This window comes from Artibeus jamaicensis, unplaced genomic scaffold (assembly GCF_021234435.1).
Source record: "Artibeus jamaicensis isolate MK-2021 breed Jamaican fruit bat unplaced genomic scaffold, CSHL_Jam_final contig_2962, whole genome shotgun sequence".
NCBI lineage: Eukaryota > Metazoa > Chordata > Mammalia > Chiroptera > Phyllostomidae > Artibeus > Artibeus jamaicensis.
The window spans coordinates 91323-115395 of NW_026521675.1; the positions used below are offsets into that span (position 1 = coordinate 91323).

General features: G+C 41.5%; 1 protein-coding gene and 1 pseudogene across 1 annotated transcript; both read right to left on the minus strand.

The window, feature by feature from the left end:
• Positions 1 to 1152: 1152 nt before the first annotated feature.
• LOC119062004 (olfactory receptor 56A4-like) lies at positions 1153 to 2094 on the minus strand (annotated as a pseudogene).
• A 20745-nt stretch (positions 2095 to 22839) lies between these two features.
• LOC119062011 (olfactory receptor 56A1) lies at positions 22840 to 23784 on the minus strand. The gene has a single exon (XM_037162802.2). The coding sequence runs from the start codon at positions 23782 to 23784 to the stop codon at positions 22840 to 22842; it is 945 nt and encodes a 314-aa protein (XP_037018697.2).
• Between the last annotated feature and the right edge of the window lie 289 nt (positions 23785 to 24073).

Sequence of the window (24073 nt, forward strand, 5' to 3'; positions counted from 1 at the left end):
ATTCCCAGTCAGGGCACATGCCTGGGTTGCCGGCCAGGTCCCTAGTGAAGGACACATGAGAGGCAACCACACATTGATGTTTCTCTCCCTTTCTTTCTCCTTCCTGTCCCCTCTCTCTAAAAATAAATAAATATTTTTTTAAAAAGGAGATTGAAAATAGTCAAACACATTTGTCTATTGGATTGTCTGTGAAAATTCAATCCTAGAGCTTCCATACCTGAAACACTATGGACAGCAACACCAGCCACCACTTGGGATGGAGGCTGAAGCAAACAGAACAATCAAGGGGATGAATAGAACAGTTGATTTGTACCCAGAAAACAAGTCAGAGTGAGAGAGGGATGTTATCTGAAATTTTATCAAAAGTTCTAAGGTCCTTATAGGCCAATGAAATGGAACAAAGCAAAGACTTTAAAGTCGTAAAGATTAAGATAATGAGAAAAAGAATATATAACATCAAATACAATGGCTTTGTTAGTCCCACCCCCAGAAAAACTATACAGTTGTGAATATCCTTTACAGACAAAAACAAACAAACAAACAAACAAAAAGTGAATAAAGAACATCTTAAGAAAAAATAAGAAATGCTGTCCCAGGACAGACAGAAAATCTTAGCAGGATCTGGGAGTCTCTGAGGAGCCAGAAGGTAGCATGTCTGCCATACATGCCAGGGAAGAGTCAGGGATGTTCAAGGGTAAAACACTCAACTCCAAGAACCTAAGTTATACTTCAGCTCAAGAAACAATTCACAACACAAAAGCCCTGACTGAATCAGGAGAAACAAGAGGCATCTATTTCCTTTGCAATACAGGAAACAGGAGGATCTTTCTAAAGTGATTGTATGAAGTTTGTTTCCTTAGTGACCAAACACTCGCATTTCCAACCCATTTTGCTAAAGCTTGGCAAGTCCTTGGTTAAAAAATTTGGTCTAGGATATTTCCTAAGCAACGAGAAAATCCAGGAAAGGGAGGTTTCCTCTGAAGCAGTAGGAAACAAAGATAGACAGAGGAATGTTTGCATTGTTGTCTGAGATATTACAAAAAAGGAGAATCAGAAGTTATTCCAAGATTAAAAGTGAAATTTTCTTTCCAATATAAAATAATTCTACACTTTTTTAACAATGCCAAAAGTGGACCTGATCTTTTCTACCTATTACAAACTCCTCAGTAGTTTCAGGATTCCCTGCTTGATCTCCTTGGTTCTCACACCATAAACAATGGGGTTCAGAGCTGGGGGGATCAGGTGGTGCAGAATGTTGAGCAGGATGGGGACATCTGGGGGAATTCTCTTCCTGGCCAGGTTGGTGATGACCAGAACCAGCAGGACTGTGCTGAAGAAGACGATGAGGATGAAGTGAGAACCACACGTGCTCAAGGCCTTGGCTGCAGCACCCTCAGCCTTGATCCTTAGCACAGCTTTCAGGATGAAGGAGTAGGAGAGAACAATAAGGATGAGGTCAGAGCCCAGTAGGGTCCAGGCTGTCACAAGCTGGTAGAGCTGATTGAAGGTGATGTCATTACAAGAGAGTTTGGACACAGACAGATTAGTGCAGATGCAGTTCTTGATGATGTTCTCTGCACAGTACATGAGTCGAGAAAACAGGATTGGAACAGAAAGGAAAAACAGGGCATTCCGGGCCACAACAAACATAGTAGCTCTAGCCACAAATTGATCAGTGATGATGGATGGATATCATAGTGGGTGACAGATGGCCACATAACGATCATAGGCCATGACCATGAATGTGCAAGACTCCATGGCAAGGAAGCAATTCATGATAAACATTTGGAGGAAGCAGGCAGAGAAGCTGATGGACCTGAGGTCAAACCAGAAGATGGCCAGGACCTTGGGGATGACAGTGAGGCAGAGCACCATGTCCAGTAGGGAGAGAAGGCTGAGCAGGTAGTACATGGGCTCATGCAGAGAAGCCTCCAGCCAGATTGTGATCAGAAGGGTGGCATTGGCCCCCATGGCCAGGAGGAAGAGGAGGCTGAGGGGCAGGGACAGCCAGTGCTGCCAACTCTGGTAGTTAGGGAAGCAGATGAGGAGGAATTCAGAGACTGAAGCAGTGGAGTAGTTGCTAGGTGAGGCCATGTGAAGAACTCTGTACAAACTAGAAATTCAAAGTCCCTTAAAATGTACAACATAATATATCACCATTGAAAGTATATGTTCTAGATGCAGCGGGACTCAGTTTCCATTGGGGTTCTTAAACTGTTCCAATGGGGTTTTCAAATTATCGTCATCATCTATCATTGCTGACATTTAACTGAATGCTTGCATTATGCTAGGCATTATGCAAAATATTTACATTCACAATCTCACTTTATCCTTTTAAAAAACACTTCAGAGTAATGAGCTGTTGTACTAATCTCACAGATAATGAAAGGGTACAGGTGAAAGGGAACAGAGTAGCTTGAACAGAATGAGAGAGACAGTAAGTGGTGAAGGATCAGGCAATCTGACTGTTTGTGCTTCCAGCCACCACACAAGATTTAGACTCAATCAGAACAGTTACTCAACTAAGCCCTTCCCTCCTTCAGTGTAGAAAGAATAGCTATGTGGAGAGCTACCCTGCCCATACATTTGGGCAGAGACTCACATTGAGATTCTATATTTTCACTCATCAGAACATACTGGGTTAGAGGTAGAGCAGCCCTGGACCCCACCCAAAGGCAGTGATTTCTTTCAGCCCCCAAAAGGGTTTCAGTTTCAAGGCAAAGTCTTTATCATCTTCTTACTGGCATTTTTGCTGTTGTTTTTCCGCAAAGGTTCAAGGGTGTCTACTTTTACATGAATCCTTTAGAAGGGACTCTGAATTTCCTATTGTGGTGACAGAGACAGTCAGTACTGAAAGATATAGCACGAGGTTCACCAAAGGCAGAATGGAAGCTAGCTAGTGTGTGAGTATAGGCATATAAACCTACATAGGAATCCATGTATCTGGTAAGAAAATTACCTATAATTCTTTGGAGCTAGGATTTAATTTTTACAGCATATGGAATCTATGTTCTGTAAACTCATGTGCTTTGATACCAGGTGTTTCTCTAGTTGGATACCATCTTATTTCCCTCATTGCTAAACAAAATACAGAGTGGCCAAGTACTAAGAGGCATCACAGTTATGGTTGTCACATCAAAGAATATGAAAAAAAACAAGGATCAATGGCAAGTGGAGAGAGGGAATCCAGGAGCCATATAACCAGTACAGTTGGCATTACCAGTCCTTCTCAACAATTCCACCTGATAGTCTATTCCAGGAGGGTAAAGAGTATATGAGAAAATATCAGATTCCAGTTTCCAGAGAAGGTAAGATGCATAGGCTTTTATTTTGAATATGTCATACTTTTCAAATATAGTACAAATAATATATATACACACACACAACTTTTAACAGGACTTTTGAGAAACCAGTGATTCAGGGATTAAAACAGGTGTAGGGGAGCAAGTGTATATCAGCTCTGCCCTATAGTTTCACATGTGATTTTAAAAGTGACCCTCACTGTGAATCAAAGAAATGAGGATAGAAAACATACCTTTTTCTGAAAACACACCTTCTTTTCCAATAATCTTTAGTTCTGGATCCTCAAAGTGACTTGCTATATTTGAACAAGTAAGAAAATAGTCAGTGCCTTCCTTATACTGAACTTAATGTTAAGCATACTAATGTGCAGCATAAATTTAGGAAAAATATTCTGAGAACTAAATAGAGAACAATTGAGAAAAGCATGTTTAATGCTGTATAGTTGTAGCCCTAATAAAGATCTTACAAATAGTGAGAAAGGGACAAAAATACAGGTGAATAAAGTAATGTGCTGTGGTTAAATAGTTGGCCTCAGACAGAAATTTTAAGTTTGCTCTTATATTTATTCATGACCTTGATATTGAGTTTTATCATTTATAAAATAGATAAGTGATATTTAAGTTTAAGGTGTTATTGTATGGAGGGAAAGTATCTATCATTTCCTGAATTGCCATTAGGCCCAGAGACACAAAAAGCTGGGAGCATCGGATAAAGAGATGAAAAGAAGCAAGAGTCACCTAGGGGAGAAGGGATACTATCCTTGTAGATAATGGTAGGAGAAGAAAAGCCTGCCTACATGGAAGCTCAGTAACCATTAGCTGAGGTGTGAGAGCTCATAGATCTGAGTTCTTTTGGGGAAAAGAGGTAGGAGAGCAGAGTGTCAGGAGACAACAATCAAAGGTATGCAGTGGCGTCTGCAGCTTTGTGAGTTCACCTGCTAGCAGGCTTGTTTTATACACCGAAAGGAACTACAGAGGATTTGAAACAAGGGAGTGATGTACTATAGATGGTACAAAGGGGAATAATACAGAGGGTAGGGACTCTCTTTTTGGTCCAAAGAAGAAGTGATTGAGAGCTGAACAAAGGCCATGCACATGAAAAAAAAAAAAGAATGTATTTGAGGGGCGGGAGGACTACAGAATTCAGTGTAAGAAAAGTTAAGAGGGCAGAGATAGATTGAAGTCATGAATGTCACTGAGAATCTTTAAAACATGTTTACAATATCTTTAAGAGGATCTTTTCATTGAGACAGAACGAATGTCCTTTTTGGACCTCCTACAGCACAGATGTATTCTCTCAGGCAGTAATACATTTTCATATCTGTTTGATAGTTCCTTTTAAATTTCCTAATGTCTAAATTTCTGGGATCATTTTTCCTCTCTATCTGCATTCTCCTCCTAATCTGAGAAATTGGGGTTTATTGGCTGTCTGGGCATTGTTTCGAGCTACAATACTCCAATGCTATTAGTTTGCATTCACGGACTAATATTCACAAGGGAGTTGTAGTGGTTCCTTGTTCTAAGAGCTAAAGAACAAAGCATAGTCTTTGATGATAAAATATTGACAGTCTGGGAAGGTCAGACAAGTACTGAATTAACCAAATAACAACAGATCCACACCCAGCTATAATTGCCTAGGAAAGGGGTGATCACCTGGGCTTGTAGATAAATTGAGACTAGTGCATGAAGGAAGATTCTGACCCAACCAGGCAGTCTTGAGCTCCCAGCCATAATATAGCTGGGAGTCTTTGAGCCTACAGAAGTTTTGGACCCACAACACTTGTGTGTCCATATGTGACTCAGCTTCAGCTCTGAATGAAATAGAAGCTTTAGTTCAATCTGTGCCACTCACCTCTATTTCAGGATCTAAGCATCTTGGCAGCTTTGGCATCTGCATCCTATGGGAAGAGTTCTATCTCCTGTACATACCAAGTTCCCAAATGCCCCTCCTGTCAGTTATTACCTTCTTCCTCATAATTTTCCTGGACCCAACCTGAGACTTACTGTCTTCAGAAGGCTGTACTACTGCTGCTTCTGTCTGTTGAAAAGAGCCCCTAAACTGGTCCCTTCGGGGGCTCTAGAGGATGTTTTTATGGGCCCTGGCTCCACTATGGACTTTCCCTCTCCATTGCTCAAAGCACATGTTTCCTGGAGAGGCACCTGTAGCCTGAATCTCTGTGGTCTATTTCTCAAGACAGTATGTTATAAACAGCTTAATTTAGCATTGTGAGCAGAGTGTGGGAAAAGATTTCAAAGGTTCTTGGGGGGCTGTCTAAATAAAGAAATAGAAACTTTGGGAAAAGGAGGGGGGAATTGAGTGATGAGAATCTCCTCAGGAAGATTTTTATGGATAGACCTGTGGGTAAGAACTGAATAATCTTTAGCACTCTAACTGCAGAGGGAGATGGTAGGGGAACATTACCAGTATTTTTTTTAATTCTCATAGCAAACTAATGAGATACAAATTATTACAGTTAACAACTATAGTTAACAGTTTCTGAGGAAGAATCAATAATATACATGTTATGGGTTTAAATGTATCCCACTGAAAATAAATATGTCCCCCAAAAGATACATGTTAAAGTCTTAAACTCCAGGTACCTGTGAATGCAATCTTATTTAGAAAGGGGGCTTTTGTGCATATTATCACATAAGTTAAGAGGTACTAATTAACAAAAAGACTGGTGAACTTCATTTCAACCATACCCTTACTGTATATCTCAAGTTTAAAATGTGTTTGGGGTGATTATTATCAGACTCTATTCTCAGTGAGTCCTGGCCTTTGGTTTTTCCTCCTCATGTGCAGAAGTTGCCAAGCTTTTCCTCCATTTTATATTGACCTCTCCATGATTGTCAAAAGTCCTAAGAACAGAAGCCGCTTTAAATCCTGGGTTTATCTCTCAGGATACTTTCTCCTAGTTTTGTCTTTCGATCTTAACTCTTCAGTGATTTTAAAAGTAAGTTTCCTTTTTTAAAATTTGTCTGTTTGTTTGTTTCATAAATTACTTTACTGTTGTTCAATGACAGTTGTCTGCATTTTCTGCCCACCACTCCTTTCCACCCCATCCAAACCCACCTCCCTCCCTTGCTTCCACCCTCCCCCTTGGTTTTGTCCTTGTGTCCTTTATAGTAGTTACTGAAAACCCTCCTCCCCACAGTCCCCACCCCTCATCCCCTCCAGCTATTGTTAGATTGTTGTTCATTTCAATGCCCCTGGTTATATTTTGTTTGCCTTTTTCTTTTATAAAAGTAGGTTTCTATTTTACTAATTCAAGCAGATTTTTAGTGACAATTTAGATGTGTAAATGTTTGGAGATTGACAAGTATTTTATGCATATATTATATAAATAGAGTAACATATATGTTATAGTATAATTTTATGTCACATATATGTATTTCTACAGCTTTCTAACATTTTTGTTGCTCCTAAGAATATTCTGTCATTCAAACTGCCATTCCTTTGTAAGTAATGTATCACTTTCTGGCTTTTTAAGAAATGTTTGTCTTTTAGAATGTTAGCAAACTTGTACAGATTTTTAAAAAATACAGTATTTTGAGCCCTGGCTGGTGTAGCTCAGTGGATTGAGCGCAGGCCTGCGAACCAGAGTATCGCTGTTTGATTCCGTCAGGGCACATGTCTGGGTTGGAGGCCAGTTCCCAGCAGGGGACACAGGAGAGGCAACCATACATTGATATTTCTCTCCCTCTCTCCTTCCCTTCCCCTCTAAAGATAAATAAATAAAATCTAAAAAAAAAACTTAAAAAATATAGTATTTTGCTCATGATTAAGTTTCTTGCATTTGAATATAATTTAGTGATTATCCCTTTGAATATTTCTCCTCCCCCTTATTTTCTATATTCTTTTGTACAAATTTAGCCTGGACATTGAGCCTCTTTATGCAATTCTCCTTACTCTTTCACCTTTATTTCACATTCTATTCTCTTTCAAATTGTACTGCTTTCAAATTAAGCTCTTCAATTTTAGCTCCATTTGACCAGTTCTCAACTCAGCTTCGTCAATCTTTTATCATACGTTTTTTTATATCAGTGACTAATCTTATATTTTTCAGAATGTATTGCTGCTCTCTTTTTCAATTATACTTGGTTTTCTGATGAGTTAATGAGCCTTTCTCATGTTTGTGGACTCCATCTTTGTTTCTTTAACCATTGTAGACATAGTTGTTATAACTTACATCAGATAATTTTTTGTGGCTTAGGTCCATTTTATCTGTTTTTTTCAGAATCTTTCTACCAAAGAGCAAAGTTAAAATCCAAGTCCCTAGCAAGAGGGTGGGAACCCTCCTTTCTCCAGAGCCCCTTACCCATCCCCATGTTCATAGAGATAGATGAGTGTATCTCCCACCAAACCCCAAAAGGGAAAAAGACCTACTGCCTAGCAAGCTCTCAGGCCCACCCTGGCCCCGGGCAAAGTTGATCCTAGTTACACTGGCTATGGTAAGAACTGTTGGGAGTGAGCAGGAGTTCTAAACCCCAGAAGGCTATGGCCAGGATTTGATCCCTGAACACTTTGTCCTCTGGTTCAGAACCCCCCTAACAATGCTGTTGCTCCTAGGACCTAATTCCTAGAGGCCAGCTACAGACTATGAGGGCAGGAAGGATCAGAGAACAGGTCTTATCTGGGATCTAGTGAGGTACATACAGTCATACAGTGAGACTTGCAGGGACAGCGAACATTCTCCCACATAAAGAACTGACATGGGACCTGGCTGATCCAAACACTGAAGTTCCTGATGAGTTGCTCCTTCTCAGGCCCCTTGCTCACCAAGAATTTATGAGGAATGACATAGCTGAAATAGACATGGCACTGGGGACAGGACTTAATGACATCCAGTAGGAGGTACTAGCAACTGCTGACACTGGTGCAGGCAGCCCATGCAGGGTACATGAGTTCCCTTGGGCAGGATATGAAAGATCCATTCAGCCTCTGGCTTATCCCACAGCTTGTACATGCATATGCCACACACAACATCCTAACTGTTCTGCTCCCTCTCAAGTTCCATGCCCTGAAGTGGGGCCACGAGATCCCAGACAGGGTCTAACTTAAGCTGAAACTCCCAGGAGTAACTATGATGCCATCAACAGAGGGTGGCAACAGACTTCCAGGTACTGCCACCAGGCTCCTCATTCTGACTGGCCAACTACTCCAGTCCAGGCTCCATGCCCAGCCAACCCCCACCCAGTCCCAGCCCACAGCCACAGAGGGAAGGTCGGTGGCCTTGCAGCCCCTGTGAATCAGCTCCAGCAGGTATCTTAATAGGGGACAAGTGACTCTGAATGGCTAGAGCCTCATTTCAGGTGACCAGGGGTTGAGGGAGCTGATAGCTGTACCCATCTTGTGGAAACCAAAGCCTCACTGGAGCTATCTGCAAACCTAGGACACCTTCCTGTCTTGAGCAAAGTGACAGTTTGACCTCCCCCCCCCCCGTGACAGGCTCCTCTGGCTAAGTTCCCAAATGATCAAGAGTGAGGGCTGCTCTCCCCACCATGACCATTGCCATCCAGCCCAGCAGTGTCCATCTCAACTGCAGCTCTAGTGAGAGAATCACTTATATCAGATCATTTTATTTTTCAAAGTTCTTATATCTAATTCTGCTGATCCTTGATCATGTTTTGTCATCTTGGATTGTGAGTTTATGATCAGCAGCTATTTCCGTGAGATTCCTGAAGATCATCCTAAGTACACTTGATATTAATTTCTCCACTTGGGATATCCCAAGCCACACAGTGTAAGTTCCAGATCAAACCCACCTGAGGGAAACTTGTTTGATTCCTCTCTAAAGTCTAATTCAAGATAAAAACATCTGTGTATGTGTTTCTTTTTTGCTCCTCCACTGAGGTTATAACCCTTCAAGATGCTTGGCACCATGGGGATCTGTGTTTCTTAGTTCTACTTGTTTCCCTTGTGAGTATCCAAGTTCTTATTTCTCCATTTGGATGATCATTCAAAATGAAAACCTTTTTGGTGTAGAACCTAATAAACATTCTTGTCACAGCCACGGATTCAATGTTTACTTATCAAGTAAGAGCATTTAGGCATATTGATCAATTCATCCCTCTGTGGAAACTAGGAAGAACGAGGCATAGTGGTCATTACAACATGTTTATTATTTTGGTCAACTATGCATTCCATTTTGGCTAAGAAAAAAGGACAACGGTGCAAAAAGGAAAGTGAAGCTCATTATACTAAGGAAGGCAGTATTCACCCCACAACAGGAAAAAGAAATGAAGAGAAAAGAAACCTTACAGTCTCAGAATTAAGTTCCAGCCAACATATTAATTGATTGAATAAACATAGCGTACAAAGTTTCTCAGAGTTCTCTTAAGTCAGCAGCTTTAGCTGGAAAGTCAAGGAGAGTGGTCTCACCTCAGCTGTGAGGAGGCAAGACATGTGGACCCATAAATATCCCAGTTTTGGCTCAATCTATGGACAAATCAATATTTACTTTTACAAGGTTAAGTGTAGGTCTAAGTAAAATGCCTCTTTCTGCAACAGAACACATTTTTTCCTATTATAAACAGCCAAGTAAATGCAATACTACAGTGAATGAGTTGAGAAAACCCACCAAGGTCTGTTCTTCCCAAGAATATTGAGTTCCCCGTCCCAACTATGTTCTGACAACAGGGTCACCTGACACACCACCAGTTCTTCGTAAACTCAAAGGCTGTGCAGAAAATCATTGCTTGCTTGAATCAAGTATCAAATAGCAGAATGTCACAGAAGGTTTTAGAAATATATTTAGACAGTCTTGAGCTAGGCACTGGCTCTTGGGAGGAATATAAAACCCTGCACCCTACCCATGGAACTCCTACAGCTGATACACAGCTCCACACAGTGGCCCTCTCTTCCTTCTGCCACAGATGGTGTGGAGGGTGGAAAACATGGAATGAATCTCAAAGGGCCGCCTGCCTCTCTCTCGTTAATCTAAAACAGAACCTAATGAGCTACTCAACAAGGTATCTGGAGGGGGGCAAACAAGAAGTAGACCAGGCTCTAGGGCTGACAGTGTCTCACAGAGACCAGGAGAGCCACGGAATCACCAGAGGTCCTCCTTCCACTTCTCATTCTTCCCACTATACAACTTGGATTCCAGTTGACAAGAAATGTATGCAAGTGGCTGAGACAAGACTAACGTTACCAGAATTTTTTTTCCCCTCAGACACACAGATAAATTTGCATTTTCCAGGCTCACCTGCAATTATGTGAGACTATAAGATTATGCCTGGCCAAGGAAATGGTATTCACCTCTTTCAAGCACATGGTCTAAACAACCTTCTTTATATCCATTACACTCTCTCTCTTTGCTCACCTTTGGCCAATTGCAGATAATCCATGGAACATATGAAGCCCTGGAAAACAGTGGAACCACACAATAGAGGAGGCTAGGTCCCTGAATGACTGCAGGGAAGAGAGCCTCCCCCTTCCACATGCAACGGACTGGATGTCATCAAAAAATAAAATTGTATTGTGTTGAACAATGGACAAATTAAAAGTGCTTGCTTCAATAGCTGACAAGTTATTGTGACCAAGGCTGCAGACAGTGACAAATTTGGCATCCAATGCTAGAAAGATCAAATAAGGAAAGCTGACACGCCCACTAGATGGTAACTCTAGGAGAAATATTCAAAATAACTGGAACAATTCAAAATAACTGGAACAATTCAAAACAACTGTGTGTTTGCAATTGTTGATTCCATTTGGCAGGTTATTGTGAGAAGTAGATGAGCTTAGCAGAAAGTGTTCAAGCAGAAGTTAAAGATAATAGAGCAAGTCCATAAATATGGAGTCTCAACAAATTGCCCTACTGCTTGGGAGATCAAAGGTGAAGAGTAATACTTAGAATGTCTTTGAGTAACAAAGACTCAGAAACCAGCCCTGCAAAGAGGTGAGATTACATGTATAGCTGCCCAATTCAAGTCCGACAGCCTTAGGTATAGACATAGTTATTTAGAAAAGAAGTGGCATGAGTAAAGAGAAAAAAACTTCAATTTTAAATTATGCCTAAGAAAAACCTTTGGGTGTGTGTTTTTGTGTGGGTCTCAGCCTCTAGATACTGATATCATTGGCTGGAAATGCTTAGAGGCACTCACCTGGACAGAAAGGCCACAGACATTTCCTCAACTAGAGCCATTACTGAGGCTGGAGCAGCCTTTATGGTTCTTATTATGATTACAAGATGCACCTTGGTAACCACTACCCAGAAACTTTGAAAAACTCAGGTTTATTACTCATAGGTCTTGCAGGGTACAGAGTACACCTGGAGCCATGCAATGAGGTCAGAGGTACAGAGAAAGACAGAGAGAACAAACCTGGGGTTCTTCTTTTATTGGTATGGAGGGTATGGTGCCCAAGGTCTCATGTGTTCACTTTTTATTGGTGAATGTAAAACATAGGAGCAAGAATTAAGCACAGGAAGGGAAAAATGGGGTCATACAAAAGATTAGTCAGTTAGGTCAACCAGAGTCTTCTAAAATGGCTGATTTAATAAGATGGCTCTTTATCTAGTTGTATAACTGGCAAGGAGTTTACTGCAGATGAATGTCTTTTGTCTTTGAAGTGGATGTCTCAGCAATCAAAAGCTTAATGTCAAGCACTTACTTTGCAATCACAAAAGCTAACTGTCAAGTGCTCATACAACAGTATGATATTTTAGCACATAGAACTGACCTAACACAGATCAAAATATGTTAGTTTTATGAGGGGGTTCATTGCCAAAGAAACATGAGCTGGGCTTTTAAATAAGGTGCTTGATCAAGAATTAAAATAATTATTGAACCTAATATATTACAACGGAAGCAGGCTCCAAATGTAGTGTCTGCAAATGAAGTCAAGTGCTCCAGTTCCTGCTTCGCTTAATGTTAATTCGGGACAATGGAGAAGGTACAAGTGCCCAAAGGCAGAACAAGGGGACAGAGGAAACAATGGTCAGGAGAGTTCCTCCCAGGGAACATAACCAGTGTGTCATCAGGGAGCTTACCTATCATAAGGTAAAAATATTGCAATGCATGCTCCAAAAGTATCCCAGCATTACCATTGACAAATTTATTCCTAAATGAACTTCATGCTTTACTTTCAACTGGGAATCCTTAAGGCTGGTCCTCAGTGTCTGCTCCACCAATAAATATGTAGTGGGAGGTGGCTGGTCCAAGAGGAATCCCATCTGGACCTGATGGAGAAGACCCTCGGAGATTTTGGACTTTGTGCTAATCACAGGGACTGGATGAGAGTTTGAATAGTCTGTTTTGGAAAGCAGTTACATAAATTTTTCATACAACAGTCTCTCAGATTATTTCTGTGAGAAATGAATATTCAGCCCTGGCCTGGTAGCTCATTTGATTAGAGCATTGTCCTGATATGCCAAGGTTGCAGGTTTGATCCTTGATCAGGACACATACAAGAATCAACCAACGTGAAAAACAATTTTTTAAAAAAATTTAAAATGATCTCACCTTTAACAGAAACCTAATCAACAAAACAAACAAACAAGCAAAATATAACCAAAGACACTGAAATACAAAACAGGCTGACAGGGACCAGAAGGGAGAGGGGAGAGAATTCCAGGGGAAAAGGAGAAGGGTTTAAAGAAACAAATATAAAGGACACATGGACAAAAACTAAGGAGGTGGAAATGGGAGGGAGGTGGGGAGCACTGGGGGGGGGGTGAGCTGGGATAGGAGTAAAAGACAGAAAACTGTACTTGAACAACAAGTAAAATAAATAAATTTTAAAAAAAGAATATTCAATGACCCACCCTTCCCCATATGCAGGTGGATCTATGTGAGGAGTCTAACAAATGAGGTGAGAGGGAAAATTACATCAGTCTCTCCAAGACTGAACCCTTAAAACCTTGTACACATTCTCTCCCTTTGCTTGTGCGACAGCCATGCTCTGAGGTAACACTGGAGATCCCCAGGCACAGATCCACATATGGAAGAAGCATGAGTCCCTAAATGTTGACATGGAGCAAAGCCCCCATGCACTGGAATATGATATGGATGAGAAGCAAATTTACATTGTGTTACCTTACTGTGATATTTTCGTTGTAGTAACTAACTGTATTTGCGATGTCTAATCCAATGTATGATGGATTTTTATATGCACTGCCTTTGCTATATCTATAATCTGTAGTATGTAAAACTTCAGAAAACTACAGAGCTATTCAGTTGAAGTTTTAAAATGTAGCTCAATCCCTAGACAATCTAATAAGAATGATGGATGTAGTTGGCAAACATGTCTAATTTCTCACTCTTGACTCTAGTTCCTATTCATTGAAGGCCATGAGTGATTTATCTTTTTGCTGTGTTGTGTAATCTGAAAAACTGGGAATAATAATTCTTCATGGGCTATTTTGACCATAGTCTCTGAAATTACTTCACCTCTTTGTAACTACCTATGTTAATCAGTACTGTGTTCACACACACACACACACACACACACACACCACTCAATAGCTTATTTTTGGTTGAATAGGTAAAAAAATTAAATAAAATCAATGTTATCACTACATAGTAATAACATAGTCCTTACTACATAGTCCTTAGCCAAATAACGCTAATGCAACATCTTATTACCAACATCTAAATACCAGGATGCTTTCTACCTTCACAAATACTCTACTCATATCATTGATGATGTTGACTCTTAAATGTCACTGAAGAAATGAAAATTAGAGTATGAATTGTTATATCCCTTTTATTTTTTAAAGTACTCACTCAAATTCCCCTGTGTATCATGTGCAGGAAACACAGTATGTTCTTCTTGAAGCTACCCCCTACCCCTTCCCCTAAGTGTTGGAGATCTCAGGAGATTTCTCAATAGAGTTATCGGTCCACTTTCAAACAAAAGCAGAGGGTGAAAACTGAATTCACTCTAGTATTGCTATTTCCACTGATAGCCACAAGAGGGCAATGTTGACTTTTCAGCAATGCAGCTGGCAGTAAAGCCATGCTGTTTAGTTTCCATAGGTTCACAGCCTTGATTTCCCACATATATCGGAAACCAGGGACTTCCAGCCAAGATGGAGGCAAAGGTAGACACACTGTGCCTCTTCACACAACCAAAATAAGGACAACAAAAATTTTGAAACAAAATAACAACCAGTACTTGCGAGGTGATTTTTCCTGCAAGTCCCCTTGTCTGCCACGAATGAAAGTAAACAAGACATGATCTGCTTGGGAAGGAGAGGTGGCCAATCCCTCAAAAGGGAAGGGCTGTGAGCAGTGGTGAGTTTCTCCGAGGGAAAAGAAGGCCCTGGGCCCCTTCCTGCAGGGGCTTTTATTGGGTTGTAATACACAGGAACACGGGACAGCAAGGATCAAATGGTAGATAACATTTCAAAGAAATCTGAGGGCTTAGTCTGAGTCGGAGTCTGTCAGGAAGGTAGTTTTACAGAAACTTTTAGGGTTTCCTGCTCAGACCCTTAACATATGAATAAAAGCACTCTTACCAGAGCAGATCCCACAGGTTTTTCAGGAATTCTTTGTGATGCTAGAGTCCCCAGCCCCTGCCCCCAGCACACACACGTGCTCTAGCAAGGCAAGGAGCTGCACCCCTCCCCATCAGGTATTTAGGCTTAAGGGGATTAGAGCCAGGAAGCACTTCTCCCAGAGGACATGGGGACTCGGGCTATGTCACATAGCTGGAGGGCAAGAGTCCATTGCTTGCTCTTTGTTGCAGCCCCCCGAGTCCTTCCATGATGGCCTTCCAAGTGACTGAGTCTGGCTTAGGTTGCTCCCCACTGTGAGGGGTCTTACTCATCATGGATTTCCGACCATGCTTTGGGGCAGGGAGAGGAAACTGAGGCAGCGTTTGCCACCAGAGACAAGCTTTGTCTCCTGTGGCTCTCATTCTGGAGGTCACTCACTCATCCTTAGCCATGGGGAGTACAGTTATAATTCCTGAAACCAGGCGGAGTGGTCCCCAACAAGTACTGACAGAAAGTTGAACTGTATGAAAGTCCAACAACCAAGGAGTTAAAGAAGACACATTTACCCAAACCAGTAGGAGGAGTGGAGTCAAGTGGCCAGGAGAAGAGGGGTCACAGCAAAAAAAAAAGTGATGGCTGCTGGACCCTGGGCGAGCAAGTGGTGGCTAGCTGACTCTAGTGGGCACACAAGGCAGCAGCAGACAGACCCAGTGAGGCAGTGGATTGCGGAGGGGCTTGGCACACAAGGTGGCTGGCAAAATGGGGCAGTCCCACATTTGTGAGCAGATAAACCAGGTCAAACTGGGGAGCAAGACAGATTGTGCAACCCAAGCTCCCAACACGGGGAAATAAAGCCTCAAAACACCAACTGAAAACACCTGTGGGCATTGAGGTGCTGGTAGAGACTCCCAGCCTTACAGGAAAAATCACTGGAGAGGCCCACAAGGGCACTGGAATGCACAAAAACCCACCCACATGGGAATCAGCACCAGAAGGGCCAATTTGCATGAGGGAAGCAGTGGAAGTGACTGAAATCACTTCCGGCAGAGTGGAGCAAGCATCATTGTTCCCTCTCAGACCCCTGTCCCACCTTATAGCGTCACAGTGCAGCAACTGGGTTACCCCACCCAGATAAACACCTAAGGTTCTGCCCTTCACTACAACACAGGCACATCAAGACAAAAAAAAATGACCCAAATGAAACAACAGATCAAATCTCCAGAAAAAGTACAACTAATGACAAGGAGATAGGCAACCTATCAGATGCACAGTTCAAAACACTGATGATCAGGATGCTCACAGAATTGGTTGAATTTGGTCGCAAATTAGATGAAAATATGAAGGCTATGTGCAGTGAAGTACAGGGAAATGTACAGGGAACCAATAGTGATGGGAAGGAAACTGGGACTCAAATCAATGGAGTGGACCAAAAGGAAGAAAGAAACGATCAAACAGAAAAGAATGAAGAAACAAGGATTTGAAAAAATGAGGACAGGTTCCGCCAAGATGGAGACGTAGGTGGAGGAACCACCTTGCCTCTGTGCACAACCAAATCTAAGAACAACTATTTTTAACAGCAGTCACAACCAAGCCACATGGAAAATCGACAATATGGAATCCAAAGGACAACTAGATACTCAGCTGGACCGGTACAAGGAGCGAAGCCAGCAGCGGAACAGGTTAGCAAGAAAAAATTCCTGGGTGGTGCGCGGTGCGCGAGCAAGCAGCCGAAAGCACTGATCGTGAGCGAGCTAGCTACGGGAGCTCACGGTGAAGAGGCACGGCGGGTCGGTCGGTTGCGCATTTACCTGCGGAGAAACCAGTGAGAAGGGAAGCCTGCGCAGGGCAGCAGCCTCGCACAATTCCGATCAGATAAACAAGCCCGAGGCTTGTGGTGTGACTGGACGGGCTGGGCTAGCGGAGAGGACCGCCATTGCTCCCTCTCTGACCACGCCCCCACACACAGCGTCACAAACCAGCGACCTGGGTCTCCCCGTCCTGGTAAACAACTAAGGCTTCGCTCCGCTTACTTAACAGCATGAATAGACCAAAAATGGCTCTAGGACAACTCAGAGCCCCAGAACCGATAGATCTAAGCGATGAAGAAATAGCCAGTCTTTCAGATGCACAGTTCAAAACACTGGTTATCAGGATCCTTACAGAACTGGTTGATTTTAGTCACAAATTAGAGAAACATATGGAAGCTAAACTAATTGAAATGAATGGTAATACAAAGGAAATCAATAGTAATGGAAAGAAAATTGGGACTCAAACCAAGGGAGTGGACCAGAAGGAAGAAAAAAATGATCAAACAGAAAAGAATGAAGAAATAAGAATTCAGAAAAATGAGGAGAAGCTTAGGAACCTCCAGGACATCTTTAAACGTTCCAACATCCGAATTATAGGGGTACCAGAAGGGGGGAAGGCACAGCCACCAGTGGAAAACTTATTTGCACAAATAATAAAGGAGAACTTCCCCAATCTGGCAAAGGAAATAGACTTCCAGGAAATCCAGGAAGCTCAGAGAGTCCCAAAGAAGTTGGACCCAAGAAGGAACACACCAAGGCACATCATCATTACATTAGCCAAGATTAAAATGAAGGAGAGAATCCTAGAAGCAGCAAGAGCTAAGGGGACAGTCACCTACAAAGGAGTTCCCATCAGACTGTCAGCTGATTTCTCAAAAGAGACCTTACAGGCAAGAAGGGGCTGGAAAGAGGTATTCCAAGTCATGAAAACCAAAGATCTACAACCAAGATTGCTCTACCCAGCAAAGTTTTCATTTAGAATGGAAGGACAGATAAAGTGCTTCTCAGATAAGACCAAATTCAAGGAGTTCATCATCACCAAGCCCTTATTATATGAAATGTTAAAGGGACTTACCTAAGAAAAAGAAGATAAAAAAGATGAACAGTGAAAGGACAGCAAACTCACAGTTATTAAGAACCACACCTAAAACAAAAGCAAACTAAGAGGACAGCTAGATCAGGAGCAGAACCATAGAAATAAAGATCTCATGGAGGGTTAGCAACAGGTGAGTGGGAGGAGGGGAAGGGGGGAGAAGGTACAGAAAATAAGTAGCATAGACAGTAGATAGAAAATAGATAGGGGGGAGGGTAAGAATAGCAGGGGAAATACAGAATCTAAAGAATTTGAGACACGTGTTCATGAACTAAAGGAGGAAATGATGGGGGAGGGGTATGCAGGGTGGAGGGGAATGGAGGGGGGAATAGAGCAAATGTAATGGCATAATCAATAAAAAAAGTTAAAAAAGAAAAGAAAAGAAAAAATGAGGACAGACTTGGGAACCTCCAGAACATCTTTAATCATTCCAACATCCAAATTACAGAGATACCAGGAGGGGAAGAGGAAGAGCAACAAGTGGATAACTTATTTGAACAAATAATAAAGGAGAATGTCCCCAATCTGGCAAATGAAATAGACTTCCAGGAAGTCCAGGAAACTCAGAGTCCCAAAGAAGGTGGACCCAAGGAGAAACACACCAAGGCACATCATAATTACATTACCCAAGATTAAAATGAAGGAGAGAATCCTAGAAGCAGCAAGAGATAAGGGGACAGTCACCTACAAAGGAGTTTCCATCAGACTGTCAGCTGATTTATCAAAAGAGACCTTATAGGCAAGAAGGGGCTGGAAAGAAGTATTCTAAGTCATGAAAGGCAAGGACCTACATCCAAGATTGCTCTATCCAGCAAAGCTTTCATTTAGAATGGAAGGGCAGATAAAGTGCTTTTCAGATAAGGTCAGGTTAAAGGAGTTCATCATCACCAAGCCCTTATTATATGAAATGTTAAAGGGACTTATCTAGAAAAAAGATTAAAAATATGTACAGTAAAATGACAGCAAACTCACAATTATTAATAACCACACCTAAAACAAAAACAAAAGCAAACTAAGCAAACAACTACAACAGGAACAGAACTACAGAGATGGAGATCACATGGAAGGTTAGCAACAGGGGAGTGGGAGAGGGAGAAAGAGGGAAAAGGTACAGAGAATGAATAGCATAGATGGTAGGTGGAAAATAGACAAGGGGAGTGTAAGAATAGTATGACAAATGTAGAAGCTAAAGAACTTACAAGCATAACACATGGACATGAACTAAAGAGGGGGAATGTGGGTGAGAAAGGGTGTGCAGGGTGGAGGGGAGTGAAGAGGGGAAAATGGGATAACTGTATTAGCATAATCAATTATATTATATATATATATATATATATATATATCTGTATTACTGTATTAGCATAATACAGTATTAGCATAATCAATTATATATATAATTGATTATGCTAATACTGTATTATGCTAATACAGTAATACAGGTATATATATATATACCTGAAACTGTAACAGAGTTTCAGGGTGACTATGTGCTCAGGCTCCCCAGTTCTATTTAATGATGTGTAGAAAACATGGTTTTGTTCACTCAACAATATTTAGATCTCTGTTTTGAGCAGTTGTCCCAAAAACAGACTCCCTTTTTCCACCAGATATTTAATTCCAGGGGACTTGTCACTCTCTCTTGCCACTGGGTCTTGATTTAAATCTGTTCTGTTCCTGAATAGCAGCGTACAGTGGTTTCAGATACTCTTTCTCAAAGGCCCTGTGTTCATTGCAAATTACTCATGCAAATGTGACTAACCTGCAAACCAGCATTGGTAAGCCCCTTCCCACCCTTCTTCATGTTCCTAATACACCCCTTCCCAGTGCCATTAGACCATAGTAGCAAAGTGACTCTTCACAGATTTTTTTACTTAAATGGACAAAACATCTGTGCCCCATCAATTTATTTTTTCTTTCAGTTTTATTGAGATGTAACTTATATACAGCACTGTATAAGTTAAAGGTATACAGCATAGTGACTTGGCTTACACTTATTATTAAATGATTACCACAATCAGTTTGGTTAATATCCAACACCCCATATAGATACAAAAAGAAAAAGAAAAAATAGTTTTTTCTTTGTGATGAGAAGTTTTAGAATTTACTCAACTTCCAAATATGCCACACACCAGCGGTAACTATACTCATAATGTTGCAAATTGTACTTCCACTACTTATTTTCTTATAGCTGGAAATTTGTAGCATTTATACCCCAATAATTTAAAATGTCTGTGATTTATGATAATTCATTCTATCCACTCAAGAGAGTGTTCCAAGATTTCTACTAAGCTCATTTTTTAATGCTATAGGAACTTTACAGTAGATTTGTGTTTGCCCTTCAATATCTGGCTCTTTGTGTGATCTGGTTCTCTTATTCCTTCATCACCTTTATCCCCCAAACCTGCCTTAGGATCACTTAAACCACCTCTCCTGGGCTTGACCATTTTGTGAGAAATAGTGGTTCTCACAACCTCTCTCCTTAGAACCAGTGCAGAAATCCGAACTTAAGTATGTAGCTTGTCTGTTCTTTGTATTTAGGGTTCTACTAGTGTGGAACTTGACATCCATGGCAAACACTATTTGTCAAGTTTTTATTTAGTCACTTCAACATCTTTTACTGAGCCCCTCAGTAGACCACAATTTTGCTAATCACTATGAGAAATGACAACTGGTGAGTTGGTCTCTACATCCTTTAGGAAACGCTACAACAAGTTGGTCATTTCTAATCCTGTGTATACCCAGTTTGAGTAAACTTCTCATAATTATGTTGCCATTTGAAATGGGAGAAGCCAAGCTAACAGACTCCTCATTGAGTCCCTTCTGGGTGCTGCACCTGGGTGAAAGTGCAGCAGAGTTAAAGTCCTCTTTCTCTAACCAACAGAGTGCACCAAATGTTTGAAACTAGTACCTGACCATGTGTATCATATTTTTGTGAATTTTATTTTTTATGCTAGATTTTAAAAAAATTCATTGTTATAATGATCCACAGAAAGCTTTTATGAAAGTTAAAAATTATCATGCATAGACACTGATAGTTTGCAAGTGCTCAGAAAATTTGATCTTTTCATTTCATTATGGTTACTATTATTATTGTCAGTGTATGAGGACACTGATATTATTAGTATCATTTTAGACAATCAGTGTTGAAGATGGCCATTCTGTCCTCTAGGGACAACAGGAAGGTAGTGGTGGAAAAAACTCTTCCAGCATCCAGGAGATGGATAGAAGCCCTACTAGATAATTCTTTTGTGTTTTTTTAAGACAAATATCAAGATACACCTGTGACTCTGGCTTGAGGAAATGAGAGCAAAGCCCAAGTGGGTAAGAGTATTAAGAGCTCCTTCTTATGGGCAAATGGGTGTCATTTTCTTTCCTGCTGTTATTGAGTGTGGCTTTGAAGAATCTAGAGCCCACACCAGCAGTTGAGTTGCCATCACTTTATCTAATTGCTAGTGCAGGACAGTGAATCTCTATTCTGGCTGCCAACTTAATGCTAAATTCTTTCCTAGTTATGAAAGCTGCCCCTGTGACATTACATCATATCGCTTCACCTACTTGCACTGGAGGACTTGACTGTCTCCAGTTCCCTGGGAGGCAGTGTGCACTGCAGGATGCTATTACAGCTGCCCCTCACCCAGTCACAGGCTTTCAGACTTAACCAAGAGGAACTGTGCTGTCTTAACTCCTTTCTCCCTGCCCTAAACCCTCCCATTAAAACTCTGCTTTGAGATACTCAGGCTCAGCTCTGGGACTCTTTGTCAGCTGGATCCCTCTGAATTTGCACCCACAGAGAGCAACAGATAAAAACTGGAAGGTTGAAACATACAAGGGAGTACTTGTTCTTTCCTGTCTGTCCCTGTCTTGTCAGTATCCCTTAGCAATGACTCATGGCACTGGCTCTCTGGGATTTGCTGGTTGATTGGTTGCATGGTTAGCTGAATGGGTTTGGGGTTTGGGTTGGGTTTGGGTTTGAGTTTTAGAACTCCCGGGATCAAATCAGCCTCACTGAACTCCCTCAGATGTACCAATGGCAGCAGGATCAAGTCCTCTCCTCAGAGGTCTTAGCTCTAAGAGTACCTCCTCTGAGTTCCTGTGATATGAGTACCAGTTAGAGTCAGAACTCATCCTCAGAGTAGTGCAACCCAGTTAGTTCAATGGGTTCTATGTTCTAAAGACCCAGTGTCTTCCCAAGTGTAAGGTTCTTCCTGCAGTTACTGTCTCTGTGTTACCGCATCTCCTCCTCCTTTGTCATTTTACGTCTCCAATACACTTTTAACCAATTGATTACATTATATTTTCTAAAAATAATGATGCACTATATTTTCTCCTGGCTTGCCCACTGTTATCCAGAAACCCGACACTGTCCCATGCCTTTTCACATTCAGCTAGAGCTCTGGGACAGAGTCAGCAGATCAAATGAGACTTCATTTTCAATTCAATGCATGTGTAGCTCAAACATAAAGAGGAAATGGCCAACCCACTGTTCTCGTCAGTTTCTTCATTTTCCACCCCATTGGTATCCTCTCTCTCCACCCGTATCCTCATTTTCCAGACTCCCTAAAGGTGACAAGATTATGCAGGATAGAATAGGAAGCTGCTATTGCTTTATATTATTATAAACACCCTTCTCTTGAGGTCCTGCAGTTGCTTTGTTGGGTAAGACTCTGTCTTATCTAAGAACACACTGGCTCTCAAAGAGGTAGATATAGGTAGGAAATACATGTAGAGAGCCAGAAGGACAGTCCCAGGTCAAAGGAGAGTAGGATGGAAGCCTGGTCTTCAGCTTCAACTGTACTTGAAGAAGCATTTCTGTAGACAGCACCTAGACTCTGTAGCCTGGAATTTTATCTCTATTGATTTCCAGACATGTGATCTTTGTTGGTCACCTCTCTTTAAAAGCATTTTTTTTACTATGTTAACTGTAAGTCATGATACCTGCTGGGATGTTGTAAAGATTAAATTACTTAAATATAATTGCCAGGGTTCAAAGCAGTTACTCAAGAAATATGAGTTTCTCCCTCTTGCCTACCTTCATCTGAACAAGGCAAAGAGAATAAAGGAAGGTATCTGGGTCAGTAATGAAGTGAGCCTCCCTGCATATAGTAAATATTCACAGGCATTTCTCTATCTTGCTGACTAGGTAAAAATTACTGAGGAGGAAAGAGAAAGAAATTAGAAACCTTTCTACATATTCACATTGCTCTCTGGAGCAATTTCTGAATTCCTTGTTTTATCTCTTTGGTCCGAACCCCATATACAATAGGGTTCAAGGCAGGGGGTATGAGGTGATGAAGGACATTGAGCAGGATCAGGATGTCCATGGGAACCCTCTTTCTGGCCACATTCGTCAACACCACAACCAGCAGGATGGTGCTGAAGAACAGGATGAGGATGAAGTGAGAACCACATGTGCTCAAGGCTTTGACTGCAGCCCCCTCAGCCTTGAATCTAAGTACAGTTCTTAGGATGAAGGTGTAGGAGAGAAAGATGAGAATGAAATCTGATCCCAGTAAGGTCCAACCAGCTACAAATTGGTAGATTCTGTTTAGGGTGAAATTGTCACAGGAGAGCCTAGACACAGAAAGGTTGGCACAGATACAATTCTCAATGACATTTTTTCCACAGTAATGGAGCCGGGCAGTCAGAATAGGAATGGGTGCACTGAAAAGGGCATTTCGTATGACAATGAAGACACTAGCCTTGGCCACAAATTGGCTAGTGATGATGGATGAGTATCGTAGTGGGTGGCAGATGGCCACATAGCGGTCATAGGCCATGACCATGAATGTGCAAGACTCCATGGGGAGGAAACTGTTCATGATGAACATCTGGAGGAAGCAGGCAGAGAAGCTGATGGACCTGAGGTCAAACCAGAAGATGGCCAGGACCTTGGGGATGACAGTGAGGCAGAGCACAATGTCCAGCAGGGAGAGGAGGCTGAGCAGGTAGTACATGGGCTCATGCAGAGAAGCCTCCAGCCAGATTGTGATCAGAAGGGTGGCATTGGCCCCCATGGCCAGGAGGAAGAGGAGGCTGAGGGGCAGGGACAGCCAGTGCTGCCAACTCTGGTAGTTAGGGAAGCAGATGAGGAGGAATTCAGAGACTGGAGCAGTAGAGCAGTTGCTGGGTGAAGTCATTGAATGACCTGAGCTCAGAAGGCTTCTCTTAACTATTTACAGGCAGATAAAAGATAATTTTTTAAATTGACTTCAAAAGTATCCCTTTCACTTACAGTTTAATAAGCTAATTATATGCAGGAGACTTTCCAAGTATAGTAAATTCCAGTCAATAATTTATTTTATTTTTAGTGCAATAAGCAGGAATGTTTAATATTTAAAATGCTATCTGTACATTCACGTAGATATTATTTTGGAAATACATCATATACCTTAGACAAAGAGTGAGTACCTTGAAAGAAGGGTGAAG

Bases quoted from the DNA above. Each gene is read 5' to 3' on its own strand.
- LOC119062011 (XM_037162802.2), bottom strand. From the start codon at position 23,784: ATGACTTCACCCAGCAACTGCTCTACTGCTCCAGTCTCTGAATTCCTC.